This window comes from Mobula birostris, chromosome 5, assembly GCF_030028105.1.
Source record: "Mobula birostris isolate sMobBir1 chromosome 5, sMobBir1.hap1, whole genome shotgun sequence".
Taxonomy (NCBI): Eukaryota; Metazoa; Chordata; class Chondrichthyes; order Myliobatiformes; family Myliobatidae; genus Mobula; species Mobula birostris.
The window spans coordinates 759,250-781,270 of NC_092374.1; the positions used below are offsets into that span (position 1 = coordinate 759,250).

Here is a 22,021-nt window from a genome sequence, read left to right on the forward strand (position 1 = left end):
GCTTCAAATGCTATATTTCAGAGCTGTTAACTAGACGGCCAACTGGGACTTTAAAGTTTGAGGCTATAGATTTTTAGTAGATAATCAGAACTATTAACCAGACTAAAATATTGATCTACCATTATCCACCCATCCACCTATCCAAGAATAGGCCTTTCCACCCCTTCGAGCCGTGCTGCCCAGCAACCCCAATTTAACTCTAAGCTGATCGTGGGACGATTTACAATGACCAATTAACTTACCCAGCACACCTTAGGACTGTGGGAGGAAACTGGAGCACCCAGAGAAAACACACATATTCTATGGAGAGGATGTGCCAATACTCCTTACACTGGGATTGAACTCTGATACCTGGAGATCCTGATTGGCTCTGAGGGTCAGAACCGTCTCTGAGGAGACTGAGGTTCTTTACCATCTGCTGGACGATGCTGAGGATGTTCTACGAGTCTGTGGTGGCCAGTGCTATCATGTTTGCTGTTGTGTGCTGGGGCAGCAGGCTGAGGGTAGTAGACACCAATAGAATCAACAAACTCATTCGTAAGGCCAGTGATGTTGTGGGGATGGAACTGGACTCTCTCATGGTGGTGTCTGAAAAGGGGGTGCTGTCTAAGTTGCATGCCATCTTGGACAATGTCTCCCATCCACTACATAATGTACTGGGTGGGCACAGGAGTACATTCAGCCAGAGACTCATTCCACCGAGATGCAGCACACAGCGTGATAGGAAGTCACTCCTGCCTGTGGCCATCAAACTTTACAACTCCTCCCCTGGAGGGTCAGACACCCTGAGCCAATAGGCTGGTCCTGGACTTATTTCATAATTTACTGGCATAATTTACATATTACTATTTAACTATTTATGGTTTTATTACTATTTATTATTTATGGTGTAACTGTAACGAAAACCGATTTCCCCTGGGATCAATAGAGTATGACTATGACTACTCCAAATTGTAATACCATTTTTTCTAACTTGTACACTACGAGAGTGGTTGAAAAGGTCTGCTCTAGTTCTCAGACCATATGAGGGTTGATTGGTTTATAACTGCTTTTGACAAGGTGACAAATTGCTTTCTCCTGTACCAATGATATTTGCAAGGCAGAGTGACTTTTTGGCATGTTTTACACCTAAATCATATGACCCGTACTGGGTACAATGTCTTAAAATTATATACAACCATGCTTGGAACTGGTGACACGTTGTGGCTGAGCACTTGATAGTGTTTTGGTTTATTATGATGTATTGGCTCGGTGGTGCTCTGAATATTTACCACCAATCATTGTTTATTATATAGGTTCATACAAAGTTTCACAACCGACAGGCGCATGTTCCTGGCAGTGACACATCTTGCCTTAGCTTTTCGTATGATGGGACTACTTTGGCATCACGTGGTGGTAAGAGGTTTCACTTGACCTTTCTTTAATGCAGGAGTTGTTGCATGCCTTAAACTAGGGCTTCCCAACCTCTTTTGTGCCATGGACCCCTACCTTAAAATTGGGAAGTTGGGAACCCCCGCCTTAAAATGTATGCTTGTGCGGGAAGTGGTGGAAGAACTCTGGAGTCATTTCTGTACATGTGCACACCTGTGTGAATGTGGATATCTGAATTTTAGCCTCTATGACTCCTGAAGCTTCCCATCATTTGCTATCAGAAACACACATCTTCTTGGTGAGGTCCCTGACACTGATTCCCCCGGGAGGATTTTTATTGGGACCAGATGTGAGGCATGGATCTTTTGAATCAGATTCCTGACCCAGCACTCCAAGGCAGGGAGTGATTGAATTCCATCATAGACATAGATATCACTCTTGTTTGGTTTAGAATAGAATATCTTTATTGTCATTGTTGTGGAGCAATGAAACACAGTTTAGCAGCTCAACATTTTGCAGCATAACAAAGAATATATACATAAAATAAACTCTAAAACCTCAGGAATGCAGTCCAAAATTAATAATATATGGATGTGGGGGTAGGACCGTTGCACACCTGCCATTCCTGGAAGTGTGATGCATTTAGCTGCCACCGTCTTAGGAGGGGGCAGGAGAAGGGAAGGGGGTGTTATACATTTCACTGCTTGTGGGTAGAAGCTGTTAAGGAGTCTCTTTGTTTTCATCCTTAATGCTCTGTATCTCTTCCCAGAAGGTAGAGGGGAAAACAGGTGATGTCCAGGATGAGTGGGATCCTTTGAAATACAAGTAGCCTTCTTTTGAAGTCTGCCAGTATAAATGTCTCTGAGGGAGGGTAATGTGCCAATAACCCGCTCTGCTACCCTCACCACCCGCTGCAAGTCCTTCCTGTTCTGTTCTGTGAAGCTGGCAAACCACACTGCACAGCAATACGTCAGGAGGCTCTCTATAGTTGTCCAATAGAAGTTGATCAGCAGGTGATGAGAGAGGAGAGCGTGCTTTAGCTTCCTTAGGAAGTAGAGCCTCTGTTGGGCCTTCCCCACTTGATAAGAGATATGGGCAGTCCAGGTGAGGTCAGCCGAGATGTGGACGCCGAGGAACTTGAAACTCTCTACTCTCTCCACCTCTTTCCCGTATATGTGCAAAGCAGAGAGAGCAGATCCCAATTGGAGAAAGGCCAATTTTGATGGTATCAGAAATGATCTGAGAAGTGTTGATTGGAACAGGCTATTTTCTGGCAAAAGTGTAGTTGATAAGTGGGAGGCCTATAAAAGTGAAGCTTTGAGAGTACAAAGCTTGCATGTGCTTGTCAGAATAAAAGGTAACGTTAGCAGGTGTAGGGAGCCTTGGTTTTCAAGAAATATGGAGGCCCTGGTTAAGAAAAAAGAGTGGTGTATTGTAGGTAGGAACAAATAAATTGCTTGTCAGATCATACAACCATAAGATATAGTAGCAGAATTAAGCTATTTGGCCCATCGAGTCTGCTCCACCATTTCATCATTGCTGATCCATTTTTCCTCTTAGCCCCAATCTACTGCCTTCTCCCCATATCCCTTCGTGCCCTGACCAATCAAGAATCTTATCAACCTCTACCTTAAATATACATAAAGACTTGGCCTCCACAGCTGCCTGTGGCAAAGAATTCCACAGGTTCACCACTCTCTGACTAAAGAAATTTCTCCTCATCTCCATTATAAAAGGGCGCCCCTCTATTCTGAGGCTGTGTCCTCTGGTCTTACGTCCCCCACCATAGGAAACATCCTCTCCATATCCACCATTCAATAGGTTTCAATGAGGTAACCCCTCCCTCTCTACTTCCTCAACACTACCTGCCCCTCCACCTATACTCTTATCGTCCGCAAACTTATCATCCAAGTTACAGATGTATAGCATAAAAGGAAATGGTCCCAACTCAGACCCCTGTGGAATACTGCTTGTCATTGGCAGCCAAACAGTAAAAGCTCCCTTTTTTCCCCACTCTTTGCTTCCTGCCAATCAGCCACTGCTTTATCTATCAACACACATCAAAGTTGCTGGTGAACACAGCAGGCCAGGCAGCATCTCTAGGAAGAGGTACAGTCGACGTTTCAGGCTGAGACCCTTCGTCAGGACGGGCTTTATCTATTTTACTGCTTTATCTATGTTAGTATCTTTTTTGTAATACCATGGACTTTTAAATCAAGCAGTGATCAAGGCAACTGGACTTGCTATGTTGTCTAGAAGCTATTTTTGCCACTCATCCAAGAAGTTTCTTCAGTTTTGATCCGTGATGGTTAGTTTTCTGGCTTATAAACTCTTAAGTTGTTTGAGGGTTGTAGAGGTAATTAAAGGGTCATTACTCTTACCTTTGCGTGAATGGAGGCGTGAACTGCGTGAATGGAGATGCTGGGGTAGAGATGTTAGGACTGCATTGTAAGAAATTGAATAGAATAGAATACTTGCATCCTTCATATACATGAGGAGTAAAAATCTTTAGGTTACGTCTCCGTCTAAATGAGCAATGTGCAATTTAACTGATAGGTGGTGTTGTACCTCACCGACTCTGTTCGGGGATGGGTTTTCCAGTTTGACAAACGTAGCTTCATCAAACCATCTTTCCTCCCTGTCCAAAATGTTAAAATTTTACCATGTCAGGGGTACAGACAGTGGTGGGTGTGTGGAACGTACTGTCGACGGCAGTGGTGGAAGCGGATACAATAGGGTCTTTTAAGAGCCTCATAGATAACTACATGGAGCTTAGCAAAATAGAGGGCTATGCGCTAGGGAAATTCTAGGCAGTTTACATGGTTGGCACAACATTGTGGGCCAAAGGACCTGTAATGTGCTGTAAGTTTCTATGTTCTATGTTATCATCATCACCTTGACCTTTAGGTGTAGATATACAGCTGAGTCTTGACCTGTGATGTTAGCCCTCCTATGTTGGACCATCCATTTGTGAAGTGTTTTTTTTTTGTCTCGCCGATATACAGATCTGTGCAGTTCTCATTGCATTGGATAGAATATACAATATTAACCTGTTTATGTTTGGGTGTTGGATGAGTTTCTGTCTGAGTGTGGTTGTAGCTTTGAAAAACACAGGGATTTTGTGTTTATTGAAAATCCATTTGAGTTTCTCTGAAACTCCAGCCACTTATGGGATGACTATGTTTTCCATCAGCTTTGCTCCTTACCTCTGTCTGTTGGGCTGATAACCCTGCTGGCTTTTGTCACTCTGATGAAAGCCCAGCCAGGGTAGCCGTAAGATCTCTGCCCCAGAATCTCCACAACGTTTCACACCTCCATTTGTGCAAAGGTAATACCTCGGGCGTATTCAAAACCCAGACTCCAGCAACGACCATGGACACCTTCAAAGCGATTGCGCAACCACCAACTGCGACTCCAGCCTTGAACTCCAGGCCGGGTCTTTATGTGCTGCTATTGTGACTCCCGTCTCCCCTTCCCCCACCAATACTCTGCAATCCCGTCTCCCTCAGATCCCATCGTCAGCTCCTGGGTACTCAGAGGCTCCATCTTCCTCTCACCCCAACCCTCCCCTCTCCACTGACACCCCCAGCCTCTCCCCTCCCCCCTCTGATCCCAGCTCTCATCTGTGCCGGGTCTTTACCATCCCCTCCGACCTTTAACTGTCGGAGGTAGAGCGATCTGTCCTCAGTAACGGCCTCACCTTTGTCCCCCTTCGCCCACACCTCAGCGAGTTCCGTATTCGCCATGATGCGAAACTCTTCTTCCGCCATCTCCGTCTCCGAGCCTACTTCTTCGGCAAGGACTCTTCCACCCCCACCGATGACCCCTTCTCCCGTCTTCAACCCTCCTCTTCTTCATGGACACCCCACTCTGATCTCCTGCCTGCTCTGGATCTCTTTATTGCTAACTGCCAATGGGACATCAACCGTCTCGACTTCACCGCACCTTGTTCCCATTCCAACCGTACTCCTTTGGAACGCTCTGCTCTCCACTCTCTCCACACTAATCCTAACCTTATTATTAAACCCGCTGATAAGGGGGGTGCTGTTGTAGCCTGGCGTACTGACCTGTACCTTGCCGAGGCACAGCGACAACTCGCGGATACCTCCTCTTATTTACCCCTCGATCGTGACCCCACTAAGGAGCACCAGGCCATTGTCTCCCACACCTTCACGGACTTTATCCGCTCAGGGGATCTCCCATCCACTGTTACCAACCTTATAGTTCCCACACCTCGCACTTCCCGTTTCTATCTCCTACCCAAGATCTACAAACCTGCCTGTCCTGGCAGACCTATTGTCTCAGCTTGCTCCTGCCCCACCGAACTCGTTTCTGTATACCTCAACACGGTTTTATCCCCCCTTGTTCAATCCCTTCCTACCTATGTTTGTGACACTTCTCACGCTCTTAAACTTTTCGATGATTTTAAGTTCCCTGGCCCCGAACGCTTTATTTTCGCCATGGATGTCCAGTCCCTGTATACTTCCATCCCCCATCAGGAAGGTCTCAAAGCTCTCCGCTTCTTTTTGGATTCCAGACCTAATCAGTTCCCCTCTACCACCACTCTGCTCCGTCTAGTGGAATTAGTTCTTACTCTTAATAATTTCTCCTTTGGCTCTTCCCACTTCCTCCAAACTAAAGGTGTAGCTATGGGCACCTGTATGGGTCCTAGCTATGCCTGCTTCTTTGTTGGCTTTGTGGAACAATCTATGTTCCATGCCTATTCTGGTATCTATCCCCCACTTTTCCTTCGCTACATCGATGACTGCATTGGCGCTGCTTCCTGCACGCATGCTGAGCTCGTTGACTTTATTAGCTTTGCCTCCAACTTTCACCCTGCTCTCAAGTTTACCTGGTCCATTTCTGACACCTCCCTCCCCTTTCTAGATCTTTCTGTCTCTATCTCTGGAGACAGCTTATCCACTGGTGTCTACTATAAGCCTACTGACTCTCACAGCTATCTGGATTATTCCTCTTCTCACCCTCCCTTGCAAAAATGCCATCCCCTTCTCGCAATTCCTTCACCTTTGCCTAATCTGCTCTCAGGATGAGGCTTTTCATTCCAGGACGAGGGAGGTGTCTTCCTTTTTTAAAGTAAAGGACTTCCCTTCCTCCACCATCAACTCTGCTCTCAAACGCATCTCCCCCATTTCACACACATCTGCTCTCAGTCCATCCTCCCGCCACCCCACTAGGAATAGGGTTCCCCTGATCCTCACCTACCACCCCACCAGTCTCCGGGTCCAACATATTATTCTCCGTAACTTCCGCCACCTCCAACGGGATCCCACCACTAAGCACATCTTTCCCTCCCCCCCTCTGCTTTCCGCAGGGATTGCTCCCTACGCGACTCCCTTGTCCATTCATCCCCCCCATCCCTCCCCACCGATCTCCCTCCTGGCACTTATCCTTGTAAGCGGAACAAGTGCTGCACATGCCCTTACACTTCCTCCCTTACCACCATTCAGGGCCCCAGACAGTCCTTCCAGGAGAGGTGACTCTTCACCTGTGAGTTGGCTGGGGTGATATACTGCGTCCGGTGCTCCCGATGTGGCCTTCTGTATATTGGCGAGACCCGACGCAAACTGGGAGAACGCTTTGCTGAACACCTACGCTCTGTCCGCCAGAGAAAGCAGGATCTCCCAGTGGCCACACATTTTAATTCCACATCCCATTCCCATTCTGACATGTTATTCCATTTCTGACATGCCTCCTCTACTGTAAAGATGAAGCCACACTCAGGTTGGAGGAACAACACCTTATATTCCGTCTGGGTAGCCTCCAACCTGATGGCATGAACATTGACTTCTCTAACTTATGCTAATGCCCCACCTCCCCCTCGTACCCCATCTGTTATTTATTTATATACACACATTCTTTCTCTCTCTCTCTCTCTCCTTTTTCTCCCTCTGTCCCTCTGACTATACCCCTTGCCCATCCTCTGGTTCCCCCCCCACCGTCTTTCTCCCCGGACCTCCAGTCCCATGATCCTCTCATATCCCCTTTGCCAATCACCTGTCCAGCTCTTGGCTCCATCCCTCCTCCTCCTGTCTTCTCCGATCATTTTGGATCTCCCTCTCCTCCTCCCACTTTCAAATCTCTTACTAACTCTTCCTTCAGTTAGTCCTGACGAAGGGTCTCGGCCTGAAACGTTGACTGTACCTCTTCCTAGAGATGCTGCCTGGCCTGCTGCGTTCACCAGCAACTTTGATGTGTGTTGCTTGAATTTCCAGCATCTGCAGAATTCCTGTTGTTTACCTCTATGACTCTCATGTGATTGCTATATCTTTAAACAATTCACAGAGTTTATAAGCCGGAAAACTACCCACCACAGGTCAGAACTGAGAGAACTCTTGGATCAGTGGCGAAATGGCTTCTAGACAACACACAAGTCCAGTTGCCTTGATTTGCTGCTGCTTGATATACAATTACCTGGATGACTGAGAACCTTCATAGACATGGGCTTTTAACTTGTTAAGCAGTCTCATGTGTGGCACCTTGTCAAAGGCCCTCTGAAAATCCAAGTACACAACATCAACCAATTATACTTTGTCTATCCCGTTTATTTCTTCAAAAAATTCGGACAGATTTGTCAGGCAAGATTTTTCCTCAAGGATGCCATGCTGACTATGGCTTATTTTATCATATGCCTCCAAGTACCCTGAAACCACATCTTTAACAGTCGACTCCAACATTTTCCCAACCGCTGAGGTCAGACCTACAGGCTTATAATTTCCTTTCTTCTGTCTCTCTCCTTTCTTGTAGAGAGGAGTCACGTGAGCAATTTTCCAGTCTTCCAGAACCATCTTAGAATGTATGATTCTTGAAAGTTCATGAATAATGCGTCCACAATGCAAGTAGTAGGAAAGAGGGATGAGCTTTATGGGAGAAGTCAGAGTGGTTATAGAGGGTTGCCTCTCTGACTGGAGGCTTGTCACTAGTGATGTGCTGCAGGGTCCTTTGTTGTTGTCAACTATGTCATTGATCTGGATGATAATGTGGTTGACTAGATTATCAAGTTTGTGGACAACACCTAGATTGGGGGTATAATGGACAGTGAGGAATGTGATCATAGCTTGCAGAGGGATCTGTATCAGCTGGAAAAATGGACTGAAGTGGCAGATGGAATTGAATGCAGACAATTGCGAGGTTTTGCACTTCAGTAAGACCAACCAGGGTAGGTCTTACACGGTGAACGGTAGGGCACTGAGGAGTGTGGTAAGACAAAGGGATCTGGGAATACAGGTCTGTAAAGGGTTGTAAAGAAAACTTTTGGCACATTGGCCTTCATAAATCAATGTATTGAGTACAGAAGATAGGATGTTATGTTGAAGTTGTATGAAATGTTGGTGAGGCCTAATTTGGAGTATTCTGTGCAGTTGTGGTCACCTACATACAGGAAAGATGTAAACAAGATTGAAAGAGTACAGAGAAAATTTACAAAGACGTTGCTGGGTCTCCAGGACCTGAGTTACAAGGAAAGGTGGAATAGGGTGGAACTGTGTTCTTTAGAACGGAGAAGATTAAGAGGAGATTTGATAGAGGTATATAAAATTATGAGGGGAAAAGACAGGGTAAATACAAGCAGTCTTTTTCCACTGAGGTTGGGTCAGACTACAACCAGAGGTCATGGGTTAAGGGTGAAAGGTGAAAAATTTAAGGGGAGAATGAGGGGAAACTTCTTCACTCATTGGGTGGTGAGAGCGTGGAATGAGCTGCCAACACAAGTGGTGCATGTGAGCTTGATCTCAGTGTTTAAGAGAAGTTTGAATAGGCACATAGATGGAGGGCGATAGTCCCGATGCAGGTCGATGGGACTAGGCAGTTTAAATGGCTTTGGCATGTACTAGATGGACCAAAGGGCCTGTTTCTATACTGTACTTCTCTATGACCCTATAATCCCTTCAGCCACCTCTTTCAGAACCCTGGCGTGTATACATCTTACCTACCTACAGACTTTTCAGTTTCCCAAGGAACCTTCTATCAGGTAATGGCAATTTCACACATTACTGATTCCTGATACTCTGGAACTTCCACCATACTGCTTGTGTGTTCCACAGTGAAGACTGATTCAAAATGCTTATTCAGTTCGTCCGCCATTTCCTTGTCCCCAAATACTACCTCTCCATCATTTTTCACTCTCGCCTCTCTTTTCCACTTTATGTATCTGAAGAAACTTTTGGTGTGTTCCTTGATATTGGCTAGCTTACTTTAGTATTCCACCTTTGCCTTCTTAATGACTTTTTTTACTTGCCTCCTATAACCATATAACCATATAACAATTACAGCACGGAAACAGGCTATCTTGGCCCTTCTAGACCGTGCCAAACGCTTACTCTCACCTAGTCCCACTGACCTGCACTCAGCCCATAACCCTCCATTCCTTTTCTGTCCATATAGCTATCCAATTTTACTTTAAATGACAATATCAAACCTGCCTCTACCACTTCTGCTGGAAGCTTGTTCCATACAGCTACCACTCTCTGAGTAAAGAAGCTTCCCCTCATGTTACCCCTAAACTTGCCCCTAACTCTCAACTCATGTCCTCTTGTTTGAATCTCCCCTACTCCCAATGGAAAAAGCCTATCCAAGTCAACTCTATCTATCCGCCCTCATAATTTTAAATACCTCTATCAAGTCCCCCCTCAACCTTCTATGCTTCAAAGAATAAAGACCTAACTTTCTCTGTAACGTAGGTGCTGAAACCCAGGTAACATTCTGGTAAATCTTCTCTGTACTCTCTCTATTTTGTTGACATCTTTCCTATAATTTGGTGACCAGAACTGTACACAATACTCCAAATTTGGCCTTACCAATCAATGCCTTGTACAATTTTAACATTACATCCCAACTCCTATACTCAATGCTCTGATTTATAAAGGCCAGCATACCACAAACTGTCTTCACCACCCTATCCACATAATATTCCACCTTCAGGGAACTATGCACCATTATTCCTAGATCCCTCTGTTCTACTGCATTCTTCAATGCCCTACCATTTACCATATATGTCCTATTTTGATTAGTCCTACCAATATGTAGCACCTCACATTTATCAGCATTAAACTCCATTTGCCATCTTTCAGCCCACTCTTCTAACTGTCCAAAATCTCTCTGCAAGCTTTGAAAGCCTACTTCATTGTCCACAATGCCACCTACCTCAGTGTCATCTACATACTTACTAATCCAATTTACCACCCCATCATCCAGATCATTAATGTATATGACAAACAACATTAGATCCAGTACAGATCCCTGAGGCACACCACTAGTCACCGGCCTCCAATCTGACAAACAGTTATCCACCACTACTCTCTGGCATCTCCCATCCAGCCACTGCTGAATCCATTTTACTACTTCAATATTAATACCTAACGATTGAACCTTCCTAACTAACCTTCCGTGTGGAACCTTGTCAGAGGCCTTACTGAAGTCCATATAGACAACATCCACTGCTTTACCCTCGTCAACTTTCCTAGTAACCTCCTTCAAAAAATTCAATAAAATTTGTCAAACATGACCTTCCACGCATAAATCCATGTTGACTGTGCCTAATCAGACCCTGTCTAAGCAGATAATTATATATACCATCTCTCAGAATATTTTCCATTAATTTACCCACCACTGATGTCAAACTCACATGCCGATAATTGCTAGGTTTACTCTTAGAATGGAACAACATGAGCAATACGCCAGTCCTCCGGCACCATCCCTGTTTCTAATGACATTTGAAATATTTCTGTCAGAGCCCCTGCTGTTTCTACACTAACTTCCCTCAAGGTCCTAGGGAATATCCTGTCCGGACCCAGAGACTTACCCACTTTTATATTCCTTAAAAGCACCAGTACTTCCTCTTCTTTAATCATCGTAGTTTCCATACCTTCCCTACCTGTTTCCCTTGCCTTACACAATTTAATGTCCTTCTCCTTAGTGAATACTGAAAAAAAGAAATTGTTCAAAATCTCCCTCATCTCTTTTGGTTCCACACATAGCTGTCCACTCTGCTGTCCATTCCCTAAGGGACTAATTTTATCCCTCACTATCCTTTTGCTATTAATATAACTGTAGAAACCCTTTGGAATTATTTTTACCTTACTTGCCAAAGCAACCTCATATCTTTTAGCTTTTCTAATTTCTTTCTTAAGATTCTTTTTACATTCTTTATATTCCTCAAGCACCTTATTTACGCCAAGCTGCCTATATTTATTGTAGATATCTCTCTTTTTCCGAACCAAGTTTCCAATATCCCTTGAAAACGTTACTTTCGAGTTATTGAGTATATGTGAATTTAACCTCCATAGTGTTCTTTCTTTCTTTTTCAATCTTTTTATTAATTTCAAAGTACAGAAACAAAACATAGCAATAATACAAATAATAGGAGATATATTGTTACACTTAAAAAAAAAAGTAATTGCAAAACCAAGTAGTAGAAATTAACAAAGCTCCCAAACATGTAGAACTAACCACGGATAATACAAAGCAAAAAAAAAACTGGAAAAAAAACATGTAAAAGAAAAAAAAACAAAACAAAACAAAACAAAAAAACCATCCCCAAAGAAAAACAAAATTAATCAACTAAACTAAAAGACTTGGGCAAAACTAACAACTTAAAAATGGAAAAGAAGAAAACCTTAGTGTCGACGACTCCATTCCCCTCCAACAACAGTACAGAGAGATAAAGCAAGTTTGGAAATGATCAAATTACATCAAATGAAAATGCTGAATGAATGGCCTCCAAGTTTTTTCAAACTTAATGGAAGGGTCATAAACTGCACTTCTAATTTTCTCCAAATTCAAACACACCATAGTTTGTGAAAACCAATGAAATACAGTAGGAGGGTTGATCTCTTTCCGATTCAACAGAATGGACCTTCTAGCTATTAAAGTAAGAAATGCAATCATCCTTCGTGATGAAGAGGTTAAATTATTTAAGTCTATCATTGGTAGTCCAAAGATAGCAGTAATTGGATGAGGTTATAAGTCTATATTTAGGACCGTTGAAATAATATCAAAAATATCTTTCCAATATTTCTCCAACAAGGGACATGACCAAAACATGTGGGTTAAAGAAGCTATCTCGGAATGGCATCTGTCACATATTGGATTAATATAAGAGTAATAACGAGATAGTTTATCTTTGGACATATGAGCCCTGTGCACTACTTTAAACTGTATCAACCTATGCTTAGCACATACAGAGGATGAATTCACCAACTGAAGAATTTTTTCCCATTTTTCAGTTGGTATATTAATCTCAAGTTCTCTTTCCCAGTCAGCTTTAATTTTATTAGAGGCATCAGGACATAGATTCATAATTATATTATATATAATTGCTACTACACTTTTCTGAGAGAGATTTAAATCTAAGATTTTTTCCAAAGTGTCCATTGGATATGGGTGTGGAAAATTAGGAGAGACAGTAATTAAAAAGTTTCTAATCTGTAGATATCTAAAAAAGTGAGATCTGGGTAAGTTATATTTATTAGAGAGTTGATCGAAAGACATAAAACAGTTATCCAAGAATAAATCACAAAAAGATATTATACCTTTGGTTTTCCAATCAAAGTAAGCTTGATCCATCGTAGAAGGTTGAAAAAGAAAATTTGATATAATGGGACTTGCTAGAATAAATTGATTAAACCCAAAAAATCTTCAGAATTGAAACCATATACGTAAAGTATGCTTAACTATTGGGTTGTTCATTTGTTTATATGATTTAAAAGAAGTAAAAAGAAGTAAAGTTCCTAAAACCGAACCCAAGGAAAACCCTTGTAATGAATTAGATTCAAGATTTACCCAATGAGGGTTTAAGGATGCGTCCAAATCTTGTAACCAAAATTTTAAATATCGAATATTAATTGCCCAATAATAGAATCTAAAATTTGGGAGGGCGAGCCCCCCCCGTTTTTAGATTTCTGTAGATACCTTTTACCTAACCTAGGGTTTTTATTCTGCCAGATATATGAGGAAATTTTTGAATCTACGTTATCAAAAAAAGATTTTGGGATAAAAATTGGAACTGATTGGAATATATACAAAAATTTGGGCAAAATGATCATCTTAATAGCATTAATCCGACCAATCAAAGACAAAGAGATTGGAGACCATTTGGTAAATAAAAGTTTAATCTGATCAATTAAAGGTAAAAAGTTAGCTTTAAATAAATCTTTATATTTTTTCGTAATTGTTATCCCTAAATATATAAATGAATCAGTAACCAATTTAAATGGTAAACGTCCATAAATAGGTACATGCTTATTTAAAGGGAATAATTCACTCTTACTAAGATTCAATTTGTAACCAGAGAAGTTACTAAATTGAGCTAACAGATCTCGGATAGCAGGAATTGACTTCTCCGGGTTAGAGAAGTATAACAACAAATCATCTGCATATAATGATAATTTATGAATTTCGTTTCCACGGGTAATACCAACAATATTTGGTGAGTCACGAATAGCAATTGCTAAAGGTTCAAGAGCAATATTAAATAGTAAAGGACTAAGAGGGCAACCTTGCCTAGTACCACGAAAAAGACGAAAAAAAGGAGATCTATAATTATTTGTACAAACTGAGGCTACTGGGGAGTAATATAACAATTTAATCCAAGATATAAATGTCAAATTAAAATTAAATTTCTCAAGAACATTAAATAAATAAGGCCATTCAACGCTGTCAAAGGCTTTCTCAGCATCTAATAAGATAATACATTCTGGGGTAGTAAATGAGGGGGTGTAAACAATATTCATTAACCTCCTAATATTAAAGGATGAATAGCAATTTTTAATAAATCCGGTTTGATCCATGGAAATAATTTGAGGTAACACCTTCTCCAGTCTAGTTGCTAGAATTTTTGAAAAAATTTTAGAGTCTACATTCAGAAGAGATATCGGTCTGTATGATGCACAATCCATAGGATCTTTATTCTTTTTAAGAATTAAGGAAATAGAGGCTTCATAAAACGATTGTGGTAATTTACCTAAACTGATTGCTTCCTTGAATATTCTAGACAACTTAGAAGAAAGAATGAAGGAAAAAAATTTTTTAAATTCCACTGTAAACCCATCCGGACTGGGTGCTTTACCGGAATTCAATGATGAGATTGCAGTTATTATTTCTTCCTCTGAAATGGAAGTTTCTAATGATAGGCAATCTTCCGGTGATAGTTTCGGAAAACTCAATTTACTTAAAAAATCATGCATGAAATTAGAATCATGAGGAAAATCAGAGTGATATAAAGCGGTATAAAATTCTTGAAAGGTTTGGTTTATCCCAACATGATCAACTGTGAAAGTATCATCCTGTTTGCGAATCTTAGTAACTTGACGTTTAACCGAATCAAATTTCAATTGGTTAGCCAGTAATTTACCCGATTTATCGCTATGAATATAAAAATCACTTCTAGTTCTCATTAATTGATTTTTGATCGAGGATGTTAATAATAAGCTATGTTCCAATTGGAGTTCAACTTTGTGTTTGTACAGCTCCTTACTGGGAGAAATAGCATATTTTTTATCGACTTCTTTAATTTTATCAACCAACAAAAGTATTTCATTGTTAATACGTCTTTTCAAACCAGCCAAATAGGAAATAATCTGACCACGGATATAAGCTTTAGAGGCGTCCCAAACAGTTCCGTTGGAAACTTCTTCCGTAGTATTCGTTGAAAAGAAATCAATCTGCTCCTTTATAAATTTGACAAAGTCCTGATCTTGAAGCAAAATAGGGTTAAATCGCCATTGTCTGCTAGTACAAAAGGTATCCATTAACTTGATGGAAAGTTTCATTGGAGCATGATCTGAAATAGCAATAATGTCATAATTACAATCAACTACATATGGAATCAAATGAGAGTCAATCAGGAAATAATCAATTCGGGAAAAGGAACGATGTACATGTGAAAAAAAGGAGAATTCCTTATCATTTGGATATAGAAATCTCCAAATTTCTGAAATCCCAGAATCCAACATAAAAGAGTTAATAATAGTAGCCAACTTATTCGGTAAAGCCGGACTACTTATGGATCTGTCCAACATGGGATTCAAACATAAATTAAAATCACCGCCCATTATCAACATATACTCGTTTAAATTAGGAAAGGAAGTGAGTAAGTGTTTAAAGAATTCAGGATAATCCACATTCGGAGCGTAAACATTAACCATAGCGACCTTTTTATTAAAAAGTACCCCAGTAATTAACAGAAATCTGCCATTAGGATCTGAAATAATGTCTTGATGAATAAATGTAATTGAGGGATCAATAAAAATTGAAACGCCTTTAATTTTGGCTTGAGCATTTGAATGGTATTGTTGATCTTTCCAAAACTTAAAGAAGTGTTGACTGTCCTGTTTCCTTACATGAGTCTCTTGTGCAAAAATAATATGAGCATTCAGTCTTTGGAACACTTTGAAAATCTTTTTCCGTTTTATTGGATGGTTTAAACCATTTGTATTCCAAGAGACAAAATTAATAGTATAAGCCATAACTAAAAATTAATCCTTTGGTAAGTAAGGGGTTAACCATAATGTGAGCTCATGAAATCGGAAGAGGAATACATGATTAGAGAGGAACCGGAAATCTCGACACTGCGGACATCTTTGTAGTTCTGAATCAGCCCAATAGAAAAAATTAAAAAAGAAAAAGACAACCCCCTCCCCCAACCCCAAGTAGAACCCCGAACTAAGCCAGAGAAGGCTGAAGAAAGCACTAACTAATACTAACTTTAACCCCATTTCTGCAGGGGGCAACTCCAAAAATATATGTTAAATAAGTGACCTCCCGAAGACTAATATATGTGAAAAATAAACAGTATAGTAAATTAGTCTACATAGTAAAAATTACTAAAATATATGAAATAAAAAAAACAGTATCAGTACATATAATTAGTTAATTATAAGCGAGTAAATAAAAAATCACTTCCAAAAGAAGAAAAATGGATTATGGGAAGAAGAAGCATAATGGCATGGCGTCCCGAAAAAAAACAAAGGAGATTATACAAAAAGAAAGACAAGTCGCCATTTTAATTATGCGAAAACCAAAAATAGGAAATATATAACTACAAATGACCGTCGGATCAGATCATTAGTAATAACGAAAAAGGAAAAGTTAAAACAAAAGGTTAACTAAGGGAAAATGATATTATTCACAGGAGAGAAATATTCTATACAAGTTATAGAATAATCACTATAGTAATAAACAAAGAACTAAAAATCTTAGACTTATAAAAAACCTTCATCGCACAGTAGTAGAAGGTTTATTTTGAAGAAAAACACCAGAGGGAAAAAAAATTGGTGCTGGAAGCACCAGACACAAATTAAGAGAGGGTGTCTGTATCAGATGGGAAATTATCATCCAAAAAGCTTCGAGCGGCAGTTGTAGAGTGGAAGACACGACGATTTCCATCAGGAAGAGAGATTCTGAGTCGTGCAGGGTACAATAGTGCCGGTTTGAGATTTTTTTGATAGCATTCCGACATTAAAGGTTTAAAAGTCAGTCGTTTCTTCATCACTTCGGGACTGTAATCTTGAACTATCCTGAAGGAATGCTGACGATACTTGATCATCCCTTATCGACGAGCGATCTGGAGAAGTTGTTCTTTAACATTAACATAATGGAAACGAAGAATAACTGGTCTGGGTTTGGAAACAGCAGCTGCCGACTTTATCCACGGTATACGATGGGCGCGGTCGAGTAATGGAGGATCGTTGGGAAAAACTGAACCGAACGAATCCTTTAAAAGTTGAGCAAAGAATATTGCAGGATCTCCAACCTCAACGTCCTCGGGTAAGCCGATTAAACGTAAATTTTGTCTTCTCAATCGATTCTCAAGATCAATAACTTTGGATTTAAGTTGTTGGAGCTGTTTAGTAGTCGAAGCCAGATTCTTCTCTAAGATCTCAACTTTTGTATCCGTCTTCTGAGATTTAGTATCCAGCTCAGAAATTTTTGCATCGTGTTTTTGAACATCAGAATTCAGGGATTTCAAAGAATCCGTGATTGATTTTAAATCTTCATTGAGGCTTTGACGATGTGGTTCAAATTGAGCAGTTAAGCTTTCAGATAATTTTATCCGATGCTGCTCAAACATTTCCTCCAAACACTTCACCATAACTTCGTAAGTTAATTCTGTTTGTTTAGAGTCACCTTTCTTCTTTCCTCCGTTCCCATCAGTGTCTTTCCCATCTTTGGTTTTTTAAGCTCAAAAGTTGCAGTTGACAAAAGGAAATCAATTAATCAGTAAGTCAGAGAGATAAAGTAAGTCTTCTGGTGTACTTAAAGTTGATTAAATCAAGGAGATCATAGGTTAAGAAGGATAACGGGAATGGAGCGAAGCCAGAGAGACGACCTCACTCCATGAGTGCTCCCTGCAGAATCCTCCATAGTGTTTTTCTCATTTTCCTTTCCAGAATTGGAGACATAGAGACTGGGCTATGGTCCGACAAATCAATTGTTGCAACGTTACACTCTTTTATCCTGAATCTATCTACAAATGTTTGTATGTTAAATATAAAAAAAAGTCTAAGAATAAGCTGAATGAGGGGAAGAGTACCTCCACACATCTATTATTCCCAACTCCTCCATCAATGATTTCACATTCCTAGTCAGAGGTTTGTTCTGAATAACTGTTCCTGAAAAATCTAATGCAGGGTTTAACCTAATATTAAAATCCCCTCAGCAGATTACTACCCCTTGAGAGCTGGCCATTAGGTCAAAAATGTGTCTATAGAATGACCATTCACTACCTGGTGGAGCATAAACATTCAGCAATGTTATTTCAGTACCTTCGATTCTTCCTGTAATCTTACCAATCGTCCGTCCTTGTCTTTAGTCTCTGAAATACTGGTCTGAAAGGCCAACATACCAAAAGCTCTCTTTACGACCCTATCTACCTGTGACGCCACTTTTAGGGAATTTTGTATCTGTATTCCCAGATCCCTCTGTTCCACTGCACTCCTCAGTGCCTTACCATTAACCCTGTATGTTCTACCTTGGTTTTCCCTTCCAACATGCAATACCTCACACTTGTCTGTATTAAACTCCATCTGCCATTTTTCAGCCCATTTTTCCAGCTGGTCCAAGTCCCTCTGCAGGCTCTGAAAACATTTCTCACTGTCTACTACACCTCCAATCTTTGTATCATCAGCAAATTTGCTGATCCAATTTACCACATTATCATCCAGTTCATTGATATAGATGACAAATAACAATGGACCCAGCAGTGATCCCTGTGGCACACCACTAATCACAGGCCTCCACTCGGAGAAGCAATTCTCTACTACCACTCTTTGGCTTCTTCCATTGAGCCAATGTCTAATCCAATTTACCACCTCTCCATGTATACCTAGCGACTGAATTTTCCTAACTAACCTCCCATGCGGGACCTTGTCAAAGGCCTTACTGAAGTCCATGTAGACAATATCCATTGCTTTCCCTTCATCCACTTTCCTGGTAACCTCCCCGAAAAACTCCAATAGATTGGTCAAACATGACCTACCACGCACAAAGCTATGTTGACTCTCCCTAATAAGTCCCTGTCTATCCAAATGCTTGTAGATTCTGTCTCTTATTACTCCCTCCAATAACTTACCTACTACCGAAGTTAAACTTACTGGCCTATAATTTCCCGAATTACTTTTCGATCCTTTTTTAAACAACGGAACAACATGAGCCACTCTCCAATCCTCCGACACCTCACCTGTAGACAGCGACATTTTAAATATTTCTGCCAAGGCCCCTGCAATTTCAACACTAGTCTCCTTCAAGGTCCGAGGGAACACCCTGTCAGGTCCCGGGGATTTATCCACTTTAATTTTCCTCAAGACAATAAGGACCTCCTCCTTTTCGATCTGTACAGTTTCCATGATCTCACTACTTTTAATTCCATAGACTTCATGCCAGTTTCCTTAGTAAATACAGATGCAAAAAACCTATTTAAGATCTCCCCCATTTCCTTTGGTTCCGCACATAGCCGACCACTCTGATCTTCAAGAGGACCAATTTTATCCCTTACAATCCTTTTGCTCTTAATATACCTGTAAAAGCTCTTTGGATTATCCTTCACTTTGACTGCCAAGGCAACTTCATGTCTTCTTTTAGCCCTCCTGATTTCTTTCTTAAGTATTTTCTTGCACTTCTTATACTCCTCAAGCACCTTATTTACTCCCTGCTTCCTATACATGTCATACAACTCCCTCTTCTTCTTTATCAGAGTTGCAATATCTCTTGAGAACCAAGGTTCCTTATTCCTATTCACTTTGTCTTTAATCCTGACAGGAACATACAAGTTCTGCACTCTCAAAATTTCTCCTTTGAAGGCTTCCCACCTATCGATCACATCCTTGCCAGAGAACAACCTGTCCCAATCCATGCTTTTTAGATCCTTTCTCATTTCTTCAAATTTGACCTTCTTCCAATTAAGAACCTCAACCCTAGGACCAGATCTATCCTTGTCCATGATCAAGTTGAAACTAATGGTGTTATGATCACTGGAACCAAAGTGCTTCCCTACACAGACTTCTGTCACTTGTCCTAACTCGTTTCCTAACAAGAGATCCAATATTGCATCCCCTGTAGTTGATCCCTCTATATATTGATTTAGAAAACTTTCTTGAACACATTTTACAAACTCTAAACCATCTAGACCCCTAACAGTTTGGGAGTCCCAATCAATATATGGAAAATTAAAATCTCCTACCACCACAACTTTATGTTTCCTGCAGTTGCCTGCTATCTCTCTGCAGATTTGCTCTTCCAATTCTCGTTGACTATTGGGTGGTCTGTAATACAATCCCACTAATGTGGCCATACCTTTCCTGTTTCTCAGCTCCACCCATAAGGACTCAGTAGACAAGCCCTCTAATCTGTCCTGCCTGAGCACTGCTGTAATATTTTCCCTAACAAGCAATGCTACTCCCCCACCTTTCATTCCTCTGCCTCGATCACATCTGAAACATCGGAACCCTGGAATATTAAGCTGCCAGTCCTGCCCCTCCTGTAGCCAAGTTTCACTAATTGCTGCAACATCATAATTCCACGTGTCAATCCATGCCCTCAACTCATCCGCCTTCCCCGCAATACTCCTAGCATTGAAATATATACACCTCAGAAGATTTTTACCACCACTCACAACCTTTCTGTTAGCCGATTTGCTTGAACTTGTAACATCATTTATTTTCACCCCAGCCACACTGTCAGCTCTGGCACTCTGGTTCCCATCCCCCTGCAAGTCTAGTTTAAAGCCTCCCCAATAGCATTAACAAACCTCCCTGAAAGGATATTGGTCCCCCTGTAGTTCAAGTGTAATCCGTCTCTCTTGTACAGGTCCCACCTGCCCCAGAAGAGGTCCCAATTATCCTGAAATCTGAAACCCTGCTCCCTACACCAGTTCCTCAGCCACTTGTTCATCCTCCAGAGCATCCTATTCCTACCCTCACTGGCATGTAGCACAGGTAGCAATCCTGAGATTACCACCCTCGAGGTCCTGCTTTTCAGCTTCCTACCAAGCTCTCTATACTCACTCTCCAGGACCTCCTCACTCTTCCTTGCTATGTCATTGGTACCGATGTGCACCACGACATCTGGCTGATCACCCTCCCACTTCAGAATGTCATGCAATCGATCAGAGACATCCTTGACCCTGGCATCCGGGAGGCAACAAACCATCCTGGATTCTCTGTCACGACCACAGAACCTCCTATCTGCACCTCTAACTGTCGAGTCTCCTATCACTACTGCTCTTCTCTTTTCCCCCCTCCCTTCTGCACTGCAGAGCCAGGCTCAGTGCCAGAGATCCGGCTACTGCATCTTGTCCCAGGTAAGTCAACCCCCCCAACAGTATCCAATGCAGTATACTTGTTGTTGAGGGGAATGGCCACAGGGGAACCCTGCTCTGCCTGCCCTTTCCTCTTCCCTCGCCTGACAGTGATCCAATTTCCTGTCCTCTGCTGCTTTGGCGTAACTACCTCCCTGTAGCTACTATCTATAATCTCCTCATTCTCCCGAATGATCCACAGGTCATCCAGTTCCCTAACGCGGTTTGTTAGGAGCTGCAGCTGGATGCACTTCTTGCAGGTGTCGTTGTCAGGGACACCGGAGGGCTCCCTGACTTCCCACATCCTGCAAGAGGAGCATTCCAACATCCTGCCTGGCATTCTCTCTACGCTAGACAATCTGAATAAAAAACTTACCGGAACCTACCCTAGCCTCTGCCTGTTCTCGCTGAAGCCTGTTGAGCCAAAGCCATCCCACTCTGACTCAGTCCACTCCGACGATGGCTGCTACAACGATGGCCGCTGTATATGGTGGTCTGCTTTTTAAACCTTGGCGCGTTACGTCACGGGCCTGTGCAGTGCAGACCCTTCTCCCCGAGCAGTGTTTAAGAAAAAAAAATGACTTTTTCTACCCGAATTCTTCCACTCTCTTCTTCAGCTGCTTGCTTCGACTGAATATGTCTCGACCATATTGCTATCATTCAAGTTATTCCGTCTAGTTTATTTTCAGTTACCAGCTTTAATTTTACTTCTAAGTCGGATTTACTCTCTTAAGTCATTTCTCTTAATTAATCTGTATTCTCTGTACGTTCACGTCCGAACACTTGTAGCTTTTCCTTGTAGCTTGACACTCTGGTTCGAGTGGAGCATCCTTGTTGCACTGG

General features: G+C 41.6%; 1 protein-coding gene across 3 annotated transcripts in view; it reads left to right on the forward strand.

The window, feature by feature from the left end:
• The window catches only part of LOC140197486 (WD repeat-containing protein 70), a 184,489-nt gene that overhangs the window by 98,630 nt on the left and 63,838 nt on the right, over positions 1 to 22,021 (forward strand). For all 3 annotated transcript variants that reach the window (XM_072257452.1, XM_072257453.1, XM_072257451.1), the window contains one exon: positions 1,296 to 1,395. In XM_072257452.1, the coding sequence (XP_072113553.1) occupies positions 1,296 to 1,395 (100 nt within the window). The remainder of the gene's footprint in view (positions 1 to 1,295; positions 1,396 to 22,021) is intronic.